At 45.9% G+C, this 17,398-nt stretch overlaps 1 protein-coding gene across 1 annotated transcript in view; it reads right to left on the reverse strand.

The window, feature by feature from the left end:
- The window catches only part of DNAAF9 (dynein axonemal assembly factor 9), a 133,364-nt gene that overhangs the window by 45,704 nt on the left and 70,262 nt on the right, over nt 1–17,398 (reverse strand). Inside the window, exons 13-19 of the mRNA XM_045295539.1 lie at nt 17,111–17,155; nt 16,726–16,771; nt 15,259–15,370; nt 14,242–14,312; nt 13,439–13,489; nt 12,517–12,604; nt 3,854–3,957 (exon numbers count right to left, since the gene is read on the reverse strand). Of these exons, the coding sequence (XP_045151474.1) occupies nt 3,854–3,957; nt 12,517–12,604; nt 13,439–13,489; nt 14,242–14,312; nt 15,259–15,370; nt 16,726–16,771; nt 17,111–17,155 (517 nt within the window). The remainder of the gene's footprint in view (nt 1–3,853; nt 3,958–12,516; nt 12,605–13,438; nt 13,490–14,241; nt 14,313–15,258; nt 15,371–16,725; nt 16,772–17,110; nt 17,156–17,398) is intronic.

Consider the following 17,398-nt stretch of genomic DNA (forward strand, 5'->3'; position numbering starts at 1 on the left):
TTCCATTTATGTTCCAATTCAATCAACAATGCTGAGGATACTCTTTAACCTTCTAGGTTGTTCATTCATTTAACCAACACCTACCGAGTGCTTATTATATAATAGGCATTGTGTTAGAATAGAGTCCAGAAACACACCTATGTAGTTAGGTCATCTGCTCAGTAATAAATGGAGGCTACACATTTCTTTCTTCTTTTCATTCACTCAGCCATCAAATGTTTATTCAGCATTGTGCTTGTTATGTGCCAAACGCAACTAGAAGCTCAGGAATCAGCACTGACTCTAACAGATAAAGATCCCTGTCCTTGTGGGAGTGGTGAGAGGTGGGGAGCGGGAAGAGACAATAATCAGTAAGCATAATGAATGATTGAATGGGGTAGTACGTTAGAAGACAGTTTAAGAGCTAAGGCACAAAGGAGAAGTAGGTGAGGGAAATGGAAGTACTGGGGAGTGGGCAGGCTATCGCCCGAAACAGGGGCATAAGGCAGGCCTGGATACAAAAGTGAGAAGTGTGCAAAGACTTGAAATGATGGCGGCTAATTAAAAGACCTTTGTATTATTTTATTTTTGACCTTTGTATTTTTAGTTAACAAAAAAAAAAATTTTTTTTAAGACATTGCATTTTGATGGAAGAGCCCTTAATTACCTTTTTCCTGGAAAGGAACATTTAGAATGTCACTTTCACCTCCAACTCCGTTATTTAGTATCAAATCGCTAACAAGCAGAAAGAAAGTGAAAGAAAGAAAGGTGTGTCTGAAGGTGCTCTTGTGCAGACACAGGGAGGTGGGGGTGTAGAAGAGATGAGACTGAGCTCAGGGCACATCTCAAACCTGGAAGCCTTGGAGCTTTCCAGCCCTGGGTCTTCTAACAGGCGCCAACGGCAGCCTCAGCAATCAGGGTACTGCGCCCCTATAGCGGGGCAGTGGGCCAAACCTGCTGCTATTCTCTGCTGGATGAGATTCTGGAATGCCTTAGGTCTGACTAGTTTTCCACTTCCTTCTACTCCAGTGGCCTGAGGAAAATCGGCCACCAAGAGAATGGGTAGAACAGATTACCCTTATTTGGAACAGGATAAATTCCAAAACTCCCTTTACCAAAATCCCAGTGGACCTGACTTGTGGTTCAGAGGGAGTAGGGTCAGCACCCAGAAGCAAAGAGACTCCTCCTCTCACCTTCCCCTAACAGAGCTGCTTCCCACTACCTGCACCCCTGTACCTCCTCTTCCAGAGCCCCGAGAGGTTGATGAAGAGGAAGAAGGAGCAGAGAAGAGCTGGCACTTCCAGCACCTGTCTGGAGCCCATCCTGTTGTCCCAACCAGTCAGTACTCCTCTGAAGCTCAGTGGAGGGAAACCGCACTCAGCAGAGAAGACGGCTGCCCATGACGCTAGACGTTCGAAAAGGCTAGCCCTCATTACTGTGCCAGCTCAGCAGGGAGCCAGGCACTTTGATCACAACACACAAACACATCTAGTATAACTGTTCTGTAAATTGTGCTTTTTCAACTGATGCCAGTCTTCACGAAGACTGAAGTAAAGAGAGAGTCCTAGGCCCCTCATTGCTGTGTCTCCTGGAAGACTGGGGGTCTTGTGCTTCTGATGAACCCTAGCTTCTATAGCAGTTCAGGTGTACTCTGATTCAGGGGAGGCTATCAGGTGGGCATGTTTGAGGGAAGCCAGGACACAGTGAGTAGCAGAAGTGGCTGGGCACTTGGAAAGTTGAGGGTCGTGGGTTTTGTTTCCACTCATGCCAGAAGGCCCCTCCTATTTCCTGTCCATGCAGCACGACCCAATTGCTCTGTATGAGCCACTATGCTCACACACTCACTGCATTGTGGGAGGGCAGTGGGTGTAGTTGTTTTATCTGAACTGTTACACTTGGAGCCCTGGTGGCATAGTGGGTACGCGTTGGGCTGCTGCTAATCGCAAAGCCAGTAGTTCAAAAGCACGAGCCACTCCTCGGGAGACAGTGGAGGCCTTTTACGCCCATGCAGAGTTACTGTCTTACAGGCCCACAAGGGCAGTTCCACCCTGCCCTTTAGGGTTGCTATGAGTCAGAATTAACTCAATGGCAGTGAGTTTTATTTATTTATTTATTTTGGTTTTACTATCCTAACAAGGGAGCCCTCCCTGGTGGTGCAAAGGTTCAGCACTTGGCTTCAAACTGAAAGACTGGCAGTTGGAACACACCAGTGGCTCCTTGGAGACAAGGCCTGGTGATCGGCTCCTGTAAAGATTGCAGCCTGGGAAACCCATGGGGCAGTGTGACTCCAGGGTTGTTGTGACTGGGATGGATTCTATGGCACTAAACATTGTCCTGGCTTTGTTCTTGAATGATTTGTCCTTTCTTTCTTGATGTTGGAAGACTCTTTAGCCTATTATTAAGACTTTAAAAAAAAAACATTTTATTGGGGCTCGTACAACTCTTATCACAATCCATACATCCATCCATTGTGTCAAGCACATTAGTACATTTGTTGCCACCATCATTCTCAAAACATTTGCTTTCTACTTGAGCCCTTAGTATCAGCTCCTCCTTCCCTCCCACCCCCTCCCTCATGAACCCTTGATACTTTATAAATTATTATTATTTTGTCATGTCTTACACTGTCTGACGTCTCCCTTCACCCACTTTTCTGCTGTCCATCCCCTAGGGAGGAGGTTATATGTAGATCCTTGTAATCGGTTCCCCTTTCTACCCCACCTTCCCTCTACCTTCCCGGTATTGCCACTCTCAGCACTGGTCCTGAACGGATCATCTGTCCTGGATTCCCTGTGTTTCCAGTTCCTATCTGTACCAGTGTACATCCTCTGGTCTACACGGATTTGTAAGGTAGAATTGGGATCATGATAGTGGAGAGGAGGAAGCATTTAGGAACTAGAGGAAAGTTACATGTTTCATCATTGCTACACTGCACCTGACTGGCTCGTCTCTTCCCCGCAAACCCTCTGTAAGGGGATGTCCAGTTGCCTACAGATTTATCACATAGGGCCCATGAATCTGTCAGGCTGGTTGGCCTGCCCTTTGGCAGCCTTTAAGGCAGTAGGCTCCAAGTGGAGACAGACTTGCTCACACTAGAATTTGTTTCATGAGACATCTGATCATAAGGGGAGGGCATGGGAAGGCTTCATACAGTTCCTGGGAAAATGGAATAAAAAGTAATCACATGGAATTTTCCTATGAACATATTGAAGTTTCATCACAGCACCTCACTTAGTCTCTGTCCTGGCTTTCACACAGGCCCAGACCAGCCGAATGGACGCTGCTCTTTGGTCCACTAAAACAAGCTGCACCTTGGCCAGCGACTACAGGGAGGGGAACTCATACCCACACACCTCCCCCAAAGGGGAAGTGCTGGCACAGGCTGGTCAAGTTAAAGAATGGTTCCAAGGGGGCGCGCAAGGGTTCTAACAGCTGAGTAGGTGAGGGAGGTGCGGTTAAGCCCCGCAAGGGAAACCTACCCAGCTCTCTTGCTCTTCGGCTCACTTTCAAGTCTTTCTTGTGCTGATGGATAAATGGGGCCCTCATCAGTGCAGCTTCTCTTTAATTCTCAAGTGGGTGAGCCTTTGTATCCTTGGGCTAGAGGCCATTGGAGACCTTCCTTAGCCTTCTTCCCAGTCCCCTTTAGGGGAAGGGAACTGGACATGGGTACAGCTACTGGCTGTCCTGACCCAGAAGCCTCTTTTGGCCGAGCCTTTAGTGGAGCACAGAAAGTGACCAGACTTGAGGGCGCCCAGGCCTGCCCATGACCTCCCTGCCTCTCAAGGGCAGCTTGGATTTCCTGGCCCCATGGTGGTGTTGAAGAGACGTGAGTATTTTTCTCAACACTAAAGACATGGACTGGTAAAACACCTACCCCATCATAGAAGGAAATGGAATTCATGTGATTCTTGGAAATGATGATACTTCCATGATGACGGTGAAAAAACAGAAGGCCACTGGAGAAGAAATGCACTTTCCCTGGAAGGCAAAGAGAGCTGGTCAGAGCGGGAGGGCTACATCCTGGGGTTCAGATCCCAATGTTCTCCTCACAGATACCAGGGCCTGCACAGAGGTAACCAGAGCCCAGTATCAGTAGCACTTACTTTACATGATTGTCTACGCTGGGCCCTGTATTCTAGGGAGGCCAATGTGGCCCCCCAACCCCCAGGGCTTCAGAGAGCAATGAGTTATCAGATACAATCTTTGCTTAAGAATTAGGGGGATAAAAACAACAAGTGTATAAGCTGATAGTTGATGATAGGAAGCAAAATTCACACTTCCTTTGTTTTTTTTGTTTTTTAAAATAATTTTATTAGGGGCTCATACAACTCTTATCACAATCCATACACACATCAATTGTGTAAAGCGCATTTGTACAGCATTCGCAAAACATTTTCTCTCCACTTAACCCCCCGGCGCACTTCCTTATAGGTATCTCCCAGGGAAACATGCTAAAAACACTACGTACGGTATATGCCTGTTCTATTACGATGTTTACGGATACTCCTTCCTCCCGCCTTGGCAAAGGCTGGCCTAGCCTTAGACCACATCCCTCGTGAGAGCTCAAGAGCAAGCACTAATGTGTTGGTGGAAGTCCTGGTGACAGGAGCCTCTGGGGCCTTGTGGAAGACTCAAACCAAAAGAAAACATTGTCGTCCAGCCGGTTCTAATTCAGGAGAGCCCTTTAGGGCAGAGTAGCACTACCTCGTAGCACTCCCAAGGCTGTCAGCTTTACGGGAGCAGACAGCCACAGCGCTCTCCTGTGGAACTGCTGGTGGGTCTGAAGCCCAGGCCGCTCAGTAGGCAGCTGAATGCTTAACCACCATGGATCTGTTGTGCCATTAGGGGTCTTTGTGTAGAAGACAGAGACGAAAACGTGATGTCTTGTTAGGCAAGAGGAGGGTTCTACAGCACGGGCTGCTTGTTGTCACAAGTTCACAAAAACAAGGAGGTGAACCCTGGACCTGGGCTCCTCAGGACAAGAGACTCAAACCCAAGGGGAGCTTCTGTTTCTTGATGGCCAAGGTTGTACAGAGCAGCTTAGTATGGACGAAGGGAGCAAAAGACAGGAAAGAAGGACAAACAGGATAAAAAGGACCCAGGATGTGCCCATTGTTTTGGGGACACTAACGAAGCACCCAGAGCCTCAGCCCTCGGTGAAGTTGCTTTCTGGAACTGAGTGAGGTTGGATCCTCCCTGTTACGTTTCTTTTCATGTTTTCACAAAGAGCAGAGATGAAGTAGTTCGGGAACTCGGAGTACAAGGAAAGAACGGGAAGGGACTGAAGCAGCAGGAGAATCTTCACGCTGTAGCTCTAGGAAGGTCGCTCCAAGTTCAGGAAGTGGTAGTAACAGGAGCAAAGGCAAGGAGGTTGAGGGCTGTCTTTTTCTCATGGATGAGGAATTGTAGGTACGGCACAATTTGGGGGGCTTGCTGAGGAAATTTGGTTTCAGAAAAAGGGAAGGTGTGTGTAAAGAGGGGGTTAGGGGCCTGGAGGAGGTGGCAGCGGTTTTCTAGTTACAAGAAGGTTGGAGTTTGACTATCAGTGGTGAGAACCAGATGCGCAGTCAGAGGTTACTAGTGCCAACTTCACCATCTGGGCAGTCACCCGCCAGCCCCACTCCGATATTCCGGTTCAAGCCTCGGGAATCTCTTGTCCTTCAACGAGTCAAAGCTGCTTTTTCTTGGACACGGCTTTGCCCTGGGACCCTCTTGACAAGATGCAACTCCTGTTTCCATACCAATCCCATGGTTCCTCACTGCTGCTCCCAGGCATGCTCTCCTCCATCCCAGCACAAGCATGTATCGACTGCCCCATCACCTCGCCACGATGTGGGAGATATTGTTTTAGCACGCTCACAATCTTTCCTTCCGGAGTCAGGACTGCCATTCCTATGAGAAGTGCAGGAGAAAGGCCCGTGACATGCTCTGGCCTCATTTCTCCTTGATGCAACTCTGCTGCATGGCACCAGACCCAGAATTTCTAATCCCTGAAAGGTCGACCCGACACTCCTTCGAGAGCACTAGTACCCCCATTCCTCTCTCTCCCCAAAGAAGGAACTAACTGTCCGGATTCTGTATCATTTTACCACAGTCATATGTGCCTAAAATCTATACATTATTTAGTTTGGTCTGTTTTTGCTTTTACAGAAATGGAACCTTAAGATTCCACTCTTCCACAGATTGCTTATTTATCTCAGTATTCTGTTCTGAGAATTAGTCATGTGGTAGGTAGTATGCAGCTACAGAATTCATTCGTGCTCACTGCTGTAAAGAACTTTCTTTTTTGAAGTGTCTCTCAATAGCTTTAACATGGACACACAGCAAAAGAGGAGCGGGTCCAGAATTGAGAGAGCAGACAGTGAATGGCTGATCATTGCCAGGGTTTTCTCATCACACAGTGGTACAATTCAGCTTGGTTACCAGAGTCCTCAGGATGTAACACACACACACACACACACACACACACACACACACACACACACACACACACTCTTAAAAGAATAATTAATGATGAGTCTGAAAAACACCTAATAACACTGATGAACCTAGAGGCTGGTATGCCGAGAGAGATTCCAGTCGATCACAAAAGGAAAAGTAGCATGTCAGACCATTACTGTAAATAGAAAAGGTTTACTCAGAAAGAAACCTTCATTTTGAAGGCTACTAGGGGTGGGAGGGCAAAGGGAAATAAATAATTAACTAGAGGGTAGGCCCGGATGAACTTGGGTGAAGGGAAAGACAATATACATTAAGGACAAGGCTAGCACAAAATGATCAAGGCAAAGGAAGACACCGGGAGGAGCATTAAGTGCTAAAAGCAACAAAGGTAAAGAGTATTACACACCCAATCCTGTAATAACAATATAGGACAAGTGGATGGACATCTATGCTAAACAGGAGTAGGAAGGTGAATGGAAGAGCACCCACAATATACAAAGGTTTGACAGAGGTTATTTCTACCAATGTATTCATATGTACTGCAAACTTGTCAATGAACAGTCGAGCATACAAAGGGCAAAGTTATTAAAACTTCATAGCCATACCAAACCCCTTGAAAGAATGAGTCATTGGGCCTAGAGGGTTCAGAATCATAGTCTCAGGGGACATCAAGGTCAAGTGGTACAGCAATGTACTGCATCCTACTTTGGTGACTCGAGACTGAGGTCTTAAAAGCTTGTGAGCAACCATTACGGAGCAATCATGGGCCTCTCCGACATGAAGGAAGTAAAAGATGCACGGAAAGAATTTATCCAAAGGAATACTGGATCATGTGAACCCCATCTTCCACCATCCAAGACCAGAACTAGATGGTGCCCGGCCTAAAACATGTTACCTATATTGAAAAGAATAAAATGAAATTGTACTTCTGGCTCATCACTCTCAAAGATAAATCCAGGTAGGTTCTGGAAAAATCTATATTTTCAGAAGTCAACATGATAATATCTTTGAGATTGCAAGATGAAGTTTTCTTAAACTGATCCAAAGCACACAGACCACTAAGAGAGAAATTAAAACTAAGAACCTTTATTCATTAAAAAGACACCAGAAATCAACGATATGTAATAAACATATATGAATTATTGAATAGAAAATGGATTAGCTCTGTAAATCTTTACTGAAATAGAGTCAATGACTTAATATGGCACTTCTAGCCACACTCTCTGGCGTGAGGTATTCTCTCTGTTGGTGTTATTCCGTTTCGGAGGGAGGTCCCTGCTATGGTAACAGACAGGATATTAAGGTGAGAGTAAGTTTCAACCTTAGTAGAGGGTGTGAACTAAATCACACCCTTCGTTTCCCTTGGGGTATGGTCTGTTGAAAGATAAAAACCACACCACCTCTCAAACCATTCCTCGTGTATAAAGGCCATCTCAGAAGCAGGGGGCTCAGAGAGAAACCCCAAGACCATTGGAAAAAGAGCCCATCTGAGATCTGTCTGAAGTGGCAGAGGCCAAGACCAGAGGCACCAGAAACGTTTGCATGGAGACAATGGGCCAGAACAAAGGAGTCAGAGACAAGAGGACAAGGCAAAGAGAAGTTGAACCAGAACCGAGAAGCAGAGCTAAGACTATGAGACTGTAAGGCAGAGCAACAGGCAGAATTTCTGGCCGAGAGAGGCAGAGGTCAAGGGACTGCATGACTGAGAGGCAGAGGACTGGAGACATTTGGCTACTGGCTGAGAGAGGTACTGCTGTGGACCAATGACTGTATCCTTACTGTTTGCCGATCTTGACTTTGGTAACTTGTTAACTTCCTTAAAATATCCCCTTGATTGTGAGTATTGTCTGTGAGTTCTGTGTGGCCACTGCAAGGGATTAATGAACCTATCCCAGAAGTAGCGTACTTTGGGAAGAACAGCTGGGTCAGAATAGGTAAAAGAGGATGGCGGGTGGAGGCATGCCTGACCCCTGCCTGGTGGTACCAGCGAAGCCAGAGGAGGTCAGCTATGACTTCAGCCCTGTTTTACTGCACTCACCCAATTCACAATAAAAGGTTTGAAAAACCCACAGAAATCATCACAAATTAAATCAAACGACAAGTCATAGTGGAAGAAAATATTTCCAGTATACATAACTGACAAAGGATTTACATCCCAAATTTATACACAACTTCTGCAATCAACCAGAAAGGCAAATCATCCCAAAGACACCATGAGTAAACAACACGAAGAGGCACGTTACAGACGACCTGTCAGGAACACAGTATTAAACAGAGGAATACACAGACTTTTGTATTAATTATGTTCAAAAACAAGACTTTGGGGATATAGGATCACGGGTGGTAAAACTCAAAAGCACATTTCTGAGGCTCAGGTACTAGACAGTTTGCTGGGTCAATGCAAGAAGGGCAAATAAAGGGCAGGAGTGAAAGGGAAGCCAAAAAAGAAAAAAAAGAAACCCCATGATAAAAGCCTGTAAGGGAAGTGAAAAGGTTCTGGAGGATGGTAAAGGAAAGACCCTTCTTATCCGGTAAGGGACAGTGGTGGCACCATAGGTTACAAAGAGAGCTGTAAACCACAAGGTCAGAGGTTCAAATCCACCAGCTATTCCATGAGATGAAGATGAGGCTGTCTGTTTCTGTGAAGATTTAAAATCTCTAACTAGGGTCACTCTATGTCAGAATCCACTCGTGACAGTAAATTTGGTGTTGCATTTAGGTCTTATCCATAAGTAGCGTAGTGAAACAACTGACCTGGAAATCAGAAGACCCAAACCCTCTCCGGATGTTGCCATTAAGTTGAGCTGAACTGGCTTGCTCGCTTCTGCAGCTGCATCGGCCGTTCTCACTTAAGATAAATTTCTTTCGTGCATACACACAAGTGCCATTGGTTTTGCCTCACCAGAGAACCAAGCCTAACCCAATGGCTTTGAAAATCTTCTGATTCTACTGAATTTTCCTGCCTCAGAAAACCATCTCCTAATTCAGGTAGAATTCTCTCAGGAACTATGAGAGCTTGACATCTCAGCTTGTGGAGAGTGGCTGCAAGTCACTGGCTGTGGCCTTTGTTCGTGCTCAGAGACCTCAGGACACATGGAACATCTAGCTGGATAACTCAAGAGCATTTTTCTACCAAGGCACGTTGCTATGTAAGTACAAACCAATTTTGGCAAATATCCTTACTAAATATTATAATTGGCTCCACTATACCAAAGCACAAACACTTCTGTGTTGTGGCCACAACCAGCTTTTAAAACATTGCAAGCTTGCCCCAAAGCAGGGAGCATTGTCATACCCTTCTTTCTTCAGCAAATAATCCTAACTCCATAGTCTTCTACCTTCAAACCTGCAGAGGCAGAATGCAGGTGCTGTATGAACCACAGGCTTGATAAGAAATTCTATCAGCATCCCAACATGAAGTAGATAAGAAACCAGAAGTCCTTGTGCTCTGTCTTCCATGTGGAAGGAGGAGAAGCTGAACCAGTGATCCAAAAACAGGGAGAGGAATTTGCCACTGGGCAGAATATTTTCAATCAGAAGAACAAATTAGCCAGAAAGAGGACTTGCTTATTAGAGGCTGAGCAATGTGTGGAGTAAGTGAGAACCCTGCCTGCACAAAAAGCTACACAGTAAGAAAGCATTATTTTGAGGGAGTCACAACAGGAATATGGAGGCGAATCCCAGTGAAATCCAAGCAAGATCCACAAGACTCTGGAGAATTTTGCATCTGTAAAAACCACCACCACCACGGGCTGAGTGATTCAGAGGGCTCAGAGGAAAGGAGGTTGCTGAACTCCCCCCTTCTTGTCTACTGGCAGGAAGCAGGTTGATAAAACTACTCGGGGCAAACATATGCTACTTTTCATGAACAAAGGGAAATGACAGATGTCAGGGCCACGTGTCCTGAGAGCAAAACCAACAGCCGAGGCAGGAGAGCTGGGCACTAGGAATGACTGTTCCCTGGTCTGGAAACCTATGTAAGAAACTCCTGGGATTTGCCCAGTGTGATTTCAAAGCTGCATTAGACTGATGACTCCTCTTTACCTTTCGTTTCCTCCTTTTTTAACCTGAATGCTTGTAACTATTATCTTGTATGTTTGGAGAGTTGGGAGAGACACCTCATCTCTCTAGTCACAGGTCCACAGATGGCGATGAATGGTGCTCAGGGACTGTCCTGAATAAGTCATTCTCAGGAGAAGCTTATCGACATTTGCTTGAGAAGCTCTGCCATTGTTGGCGTTGTTGGGTGCCACTGAGTGGGCTCCGGCCCATGGTGAGCCCATGACAACAGAACCAAACCCTTCACAATGGTTCCTGTGCTGGAGCCAGCACGGAGGCAGCCACTGCGTCCATTCCTCTCATTGAGGGCCTTCTACTTTACCACGCACGATGTCCTCTCCAGGGACTGGTCTCTCCTGAAAACATATCCAAAGTATGTAAGACGAAGTCTTGCCATCCTTGTCTCTCAGGAGCTCTCTGGCCTTACTTCTTCCAACACAGACTGGTTTACCTTTTAGCAGTCCGTGGTACTTTCAACATTCTTCTCCAGCACAAAAATTCAAATGCATCTACGGTCTTCCTTATGTCTAACTTTCACATGCATGTGATGCAATGGAGAACACCATGGCTTGGGTGGTGTTACTTAGTCCCCAAAATAACACCTTTGCTCTTCAGTACTCTAAAGAGGTCTTGTTGGGGGTGGGGATAGAGATAGGGGGTGGTGGAAGGGAAGGGAAAAAAGAGGAACTGATACCAAAGGTTCAAATTGAAAGAAAATGTTTTGAAAATGATGATGGCAACATATGTATAAATGTGCTTAATACAACTGATGTATGGACTGTTATAAGAACTGTAAGAGCATCCAATAAAATGATTTATTAAAATAATAAAAAAAGGTCTTGTGCAGTAGTTTTACCTATGCAATATGTCTTTTATCTCTTGACTTCTGCTTCTATGAGCGTTGATTGTGGGTCCAAGGAAGGCAAAATCCTTGACTTCAACCTTTTCTCCACTTATTGTGATGTTACCTGTCTATTGGTCCAGTTGTGAGGATTGTGGTCTCCTTACATTGACTTGTAATTCAAACTGGCAGACAAGTGGTGGCTAGAATATATAGATGATGAGATTTTGCATTCTGGAACAGATGAGATTTGGAACTTGACTGACGTCTATAATGGAGTAGGACTTGTGGTGGGAGGTGAATGTATTCTGCAAGGGGGAGGGCATGAGTCATGGGGACCAGAAGGTAGATTGTGGTAGGGAGAAAGGTTAGAGGGCCCTACAACCTTCACCCCATGGTGCATACCCTGTGGTGATCATATTACATTATAGGGCAAAAGAGAGATTATCTGAGTAGGCCGACTCTAATCACATGAGCCTTTTATAAGCAGAGCTTTATTTTGTTTTGTTTTCCTGGCTGGTAGAAAAAGATGCCATAGTGATTCAAAACATGAGAGGTAAATGACATAAGGATGGATCTTAATTGCTGAGATGTGGGGGGGTCACCAGGCAAAGACCTCTGGAAAGGAGAGTTGAGAGAAGTGCTCATGCAGCAAGAAGACAGGGACTTTATCTCTACATCTTAACAACTGGATTGTGCCAACAACTCGGGAGCCTATTCCTCTCCAGACCTCCAGGTAAGAATCCAGTATGGCTGACACCCTCACTCCAAACTGTGAGGCCCTGCGTGGAGAACATGCTCAAGTGGGCTGGCGGTCTGACTGACCAACAGAACAGCTGGACAATACATGATGTTGTTTTAAGTTCTTATAATTGTAACAATCTGTTATACAGCAATAAACAATTCAATTCAGATTTGTGTCTGGGCCCACAGCTTGGATTTCTGGCCATGTTGCTCTTGCTCATTCCAGAGCCAGCGTCAAGAGCAGCAAGGGGACTGGACAAGGTACTGGGGCCAGCCCTTCCTAATGGAAGTTTCTTCAGCTGCCAAGTGGGTGGATCCGAGGAGGAGAGCTCCAAGAAAGCACTTATCCACCAACGAGTATCAGGCGTGTTACTAATCACAGTACGCATGCTGCTCCCTACAAGAAGGGGCACCGGGGCTCATCCAAGAATAGAAAAGCCAGAGTCACGTACCTTCCTCAGGCCAGGACTGCAGGTCGCTGGAGTAAAGATAGGCTCCTTCTCCTCCTGTTAGGAAAGTGCCCAGGAAACACTCATCTTCCTTTAAAGCAAGACAGAAAGGACAGGTGATAATTAGCACAATCACTCACTAGAATCAAACGTTGAGCCCAGTCAGTAAAGGCTGCCGAATCCAAACTCAAATCCACTCTATTTTCCCCATCATCTGGTTGCCTGGCTGGTGAGCATGTTACTAGCATCCTTGACTTGTGCTGAGAAAGGGAACACTAAGTTCTCTGCCAGGCCTTGCACTGAAGGCTACTGGGTCTGTCCATGTTCTGCTGCTTTACTTCCTCTGACTGTGAAACTGGAGGCAGCTTTTCCTTGGCTCGAAGTTCCGACCTCTCATCACTCACTACCTGCTGAGGCCAGCCTGGGACTGCTTAATTACACGGGCTCAAAGAGCAACATTTATCCAAAAACAAAGTCCAGCAGGCGGGAAGGGACAGAGAAGACGAACAGAACCTCGAAACTCGAGGAAGTGGGAAGAGTGCTGTCATACTGAGGGGCTGCACCCATGCCAGGAAACAAAAAATGGATGAATTATTGAATGGGAAACGCATTTTCTCTGCAAACTTACACCCAAAATACAGTGTTTAAAGGAAAGCTAAAAAGTATTAGTTGGTTATTAAAAAACAAACAAAAAAACACTGATAAGATCTATAAGGCAAAAAGAATCCAATTTTAGACCTTCCTCCCAAAAATTTTGGAAAAAGGTTATTGTTTGAAACTTGCTGGGAATGAGAAGAATGCGAACAAGAAGTGAACACAAAGGCACACCCCCTTTAATTAGCAGTCAGATGAAAGTTTGCCTCTCCGTTCTGATTCCTTTACCTTCTACATATTACATTGAGAAGAAGGTTGCTTGGTTGCTTACCTTCAGTGCTTGCTGGGTTTTCTCTGACAACTTTATTTCATTATCTTCTACCTGTTTCCAAAGGAATGCAGATTCTCAGTTTACTCCACGAAAGGCACAGCCTTGCTAGCTTACTCCCCGTGTCACACCGTCCCAGGACACTGACACAGCAGCCTCTCCACCACTCCACCCCATCCTTCAGGCCTTGGCACAGCTTGTTGAACCAGCTGCTGGTCGTCAGGGACCAGGGGCCAAAGTCATGTGGCTCTCTCATTGGGACCTGAGGTCTAGTTAAACAGGCTCATGATAGCTCCAAAGAGAGAGACGACTCTCCTCCTTTCCTATCCCGATGGGAACCCCAGAGGTGGAACAGGAACTGATTCCAGAGTAAGGGCTGAGACCATGACAGAGCCGCTGCTCTTATGCCTTCTGGGCCCCCAATCACCCAGTGCCATGTTTTCTCATGTAGGGACACTACAGTCAGGACTCTGCAGTCACCACTCTGTCCAGAGAAGGGGGCCACATGCTTCCCTTCTCTCTCTGAGTGACCTCGGGCAAGCAGTTCACGTCTGAGCCTCAGTCTGTTCATCTCTACAATGACTGTGCTCACTTCTTCCTTTCACATTTTAACAGAGACCCAGATAACTTAGTTCCTAAATGCCTTTCCAAGATCGTGAGAGTGGTCAGTAAATTAGATTTGTTTGCATCAAGAGAAAGCTAGTTCTGGATTTGACATCCCACCAGGACCCAATGGAGAGCCTCTTCCAAAAAAGTTTCTGGTTCCCTCACAGTTCTGTCACTTTCTTCAGATGAGTGAAACTAACCATCCAGGAGCAGAATCTGGGGATGGCCTCCGTCAGGATAATGGAGCTGGTTTCTGTGGTAACAGTGCCATCTGTAGGAAGACCGCAGACATGTGAATTACTCCTCCCTCCTGCCGCCCCAGATACAGCCTCCTCTTTGTCAGGAGCCAGCACTGCTCCATCTGCTGGAGTCGGATGCCCTCAAAGGCTGAAAACTGCCTTTTCTGGGGACAGGGATGAGAGGATGAAGAATGGCATGCTCACTTGATGAACTTAAGTATTTTCCACAACAAATAAGAATATGTCGAAATGACGAATTGTGGGAATTAGTTCTTTTAAGTTTTGCCTTTACTTTTTCTGGAAGTAGAACATGCTTACCTATTGAAACTCAAAGCATCAGGGGCATCATGCCACACTGGATATGCTTTTTGGGGCCAACATAATAGATGAAACAATGGTAGCTAGTTAATTATAGGTTTTAGTTGCTCCCTTTCGAGGCCTGGTGGTGTAATGGGTTACCCATTGGGCTGACACCCGTAAGATCAGCAGTTCGAACCCACCAGCTACTCTTTGGGAGAAAGATGAGGCTGTCTGCTTTCGTGAAGACTGACAGCCTCGGAAAATCTATATCGGGTTGCTATGAGTTGGAATCGACTTGATAACAATGGATTAGAAGCGACAATCAGTGAGGCTGTTTTCTAGTCAAAGCATCAATGTAAACGCACATATACAAAGTGGCTTCAAAAAGTTGGTGGAAAACTAAAATGAAAAGATAACAGAAAATTTCCACCAACTTTTTGAAGCTCCTGTGTGTTTGTATGTGTGGTGTGTGTCTGCTTGTCTTCCACCCTCCCTCAGGTAGCTGGGATTTCTCTAACTAATAAGAGCTGTTTACAAATTAGGATCTACATCCTTTATCATGAATGTTCTAATACTCACCAGTTTACTACTGTTCTTTGGGCTTAGTTTATAGTTCGCTTTGCCCTCTCCCCTCCTTCCCACCAGAGGTTCAAGTTTTGCTTTCCAAAGACCACTCACCCCTTTCTTTAACTAAGATCTGAGATGTCAAAAATGATTCTGAGAAGACCACAGATCCTAAGCACCCTCTTCTTCCCAGCAAGTCAGGAATATCGTAGACAGCCATACAGGCCTGTATCAAATGAGAAAGCAGAGTCAGACGAGCTACCAGCCCTAAGCCTTCAGGAGGAGACTTAAAAGATAGTTCATGAAGTACTGCACGAAACCAGACTGGAGGGAAACCAATTGGAAGGCTTCAAAGAGGAGCCAGCACACTTCATCTCTACTTGGAAGCAAGAACAGGATTGGGGCAGGAAGTACCAACTTCCTATCTCTTCCTTTTGATTTCATTGGCTGCTCTGAATGGATTCCTGAAATAAACAGTTTGAGTCAGCTAGACTCCATTAATGATTTGCAAGGCACCTTCCAAAGAACTGCAAAGACCCAAGGAGGGAAGTCCGGGAGTTTAAAGTCTAGCAGAGAGAGTAATGTGACCACCTACAGACCAGTAAGCATTTCCCAATGTCATGATGTTACAAAAAGGGCTAACCTGGTTCTAAAAGAACACCCAAAAAAGGGGCACACCTATTCCAAAAATGTAAATTATAACCTTAAGAAGTCACTTTTGTTGCCTAGTGTACTCTGTTGATGGCATCTCACAGAAACTTTGAGCTGATCTTCCACTGGTTATGGTGGTGGGATGTCCTTGCACTGAGCCACACACACTTGCCCACCAGCTCCTCCAAACCAGGAGTTCACTAGAATGAAGATTCAGGCAGTGGCCACAGAAGAGATGCAAGGTGTAACTTGTGGCCACTAATATTACTACCAGAACCTTGGTTGGATGTACACTGTCCTTTCATTAAAAAGTTTGCCAATCAGGGTATACTGTGGTAAATGAAAGCCTTGGCTTGTGGCGGGGAACAAAGAACTGGCTTGGAAACTCTGCTCCCACTGGGCCAAGCTAGCAGACAGGAGACCAGGATCTCGGTGCATGTCTAAACCACTTCCCAGGCCTATCAGCGTGCACTCAGCACATGGGAAGTTCGCATAGCTGGAGTTCCAGGCCTCTAGTAAGGGCATCAGTGAAGGCCTTGGAACACATAGCAACCATTTGCTGGTCTGTGTTGAGGTTAAGTTTATTACCTCAGAAGCTCACATTTCCATTTCATACCAGAGCAACTTCCATTACTGGGAGGAAGTCTTCATAAACTCAGGAAGAAGTATCCCACCTCAGTTAAGACTCTCGGGCCTGAGATCACCTAGCCATGGGAGTGTGGATATGGCTGGGCTGGTCACACCTGTCTGGGTACCCTTAGAAAATACTGGTCCACCAATGCTCTGGCTTGGATGGTCCTGAGAACATACCAGTTTCTTTAGATAAGGGATGTACTGTCTAAGACCGCCCATCCACCCACTGCCTCACCCCCTATAAATGCCCCTCTGCGGGTCATTCCCAGTTATCTGACCTGTAACAACTCTGCTTACCGTCTTCACAAAGTATAAGCTATCTTCACTGTCTAGACGAACAATTCTAGAGGAGAAAGAGAAAAAAGGGAGAGCGATTAAAGAATTAACTGCACTGAAATTCATTTTGTTCTCTTTCACCTTGACCATGGCCCAAATTTCTTTCCCGCAGGGATTTCATAACAATATGTTGCATGCATGCAGAATTAATAAGTAGGCTGTATGGGATGAATTGTGTCCAGTCCTCAGAGCCTCAGTAGGAAGTCCTCAGGGTGGAGGGTGTCCATGTAAGCACAGATGGGTAGCCAACCATGGAAACACCTACACCAGCTATTACAGGCTGGCCTCTCCCCTTTTTGTTTCTAAACTTGCTCCAAAAAAGGGCGAATGACAGCCATATACGTACCTTCCCTGATTATTCACAGCATGTATATGAAAAGCCATCTTGGAGCTGCAAAGCACAAACAACAAGTCAGCCTGCTCTTGCTGACTACTGTATTAGTACCCTTTACACATACTTGCTTCTGAAGTAAATCTGCTCGAGACCCTCACAGCCACCCAGTAAGGTCTGCCATCCCCGTGTTATGCAGATTTAGCCCTAAATGCATTCATTATCTTTCCCGGGGCCTCACATCACTGGCAGGTGTGGGGCCTGCATGTGACTCCAGCCAGGGCCTCACTTCTGTGCAGATTC

The sequence above is a fragment of the Echinops telfairi genome, unplaced genomic scaffold, assembly GCF_000313985.2.
Source record: "Echinops telfairi isolate 266 unplaced genomic scaffold, ASM31398v2 ScPeMD7_5592;HRSCAF=6446, whole genome shotgun sequence".
Classification (NCBI taxonomy): Eukaryota; Metazoa; Chordata; class Mammalia; order Afrosoricida; family Tenrecidae; genus Echinops; species Echinops telfairi.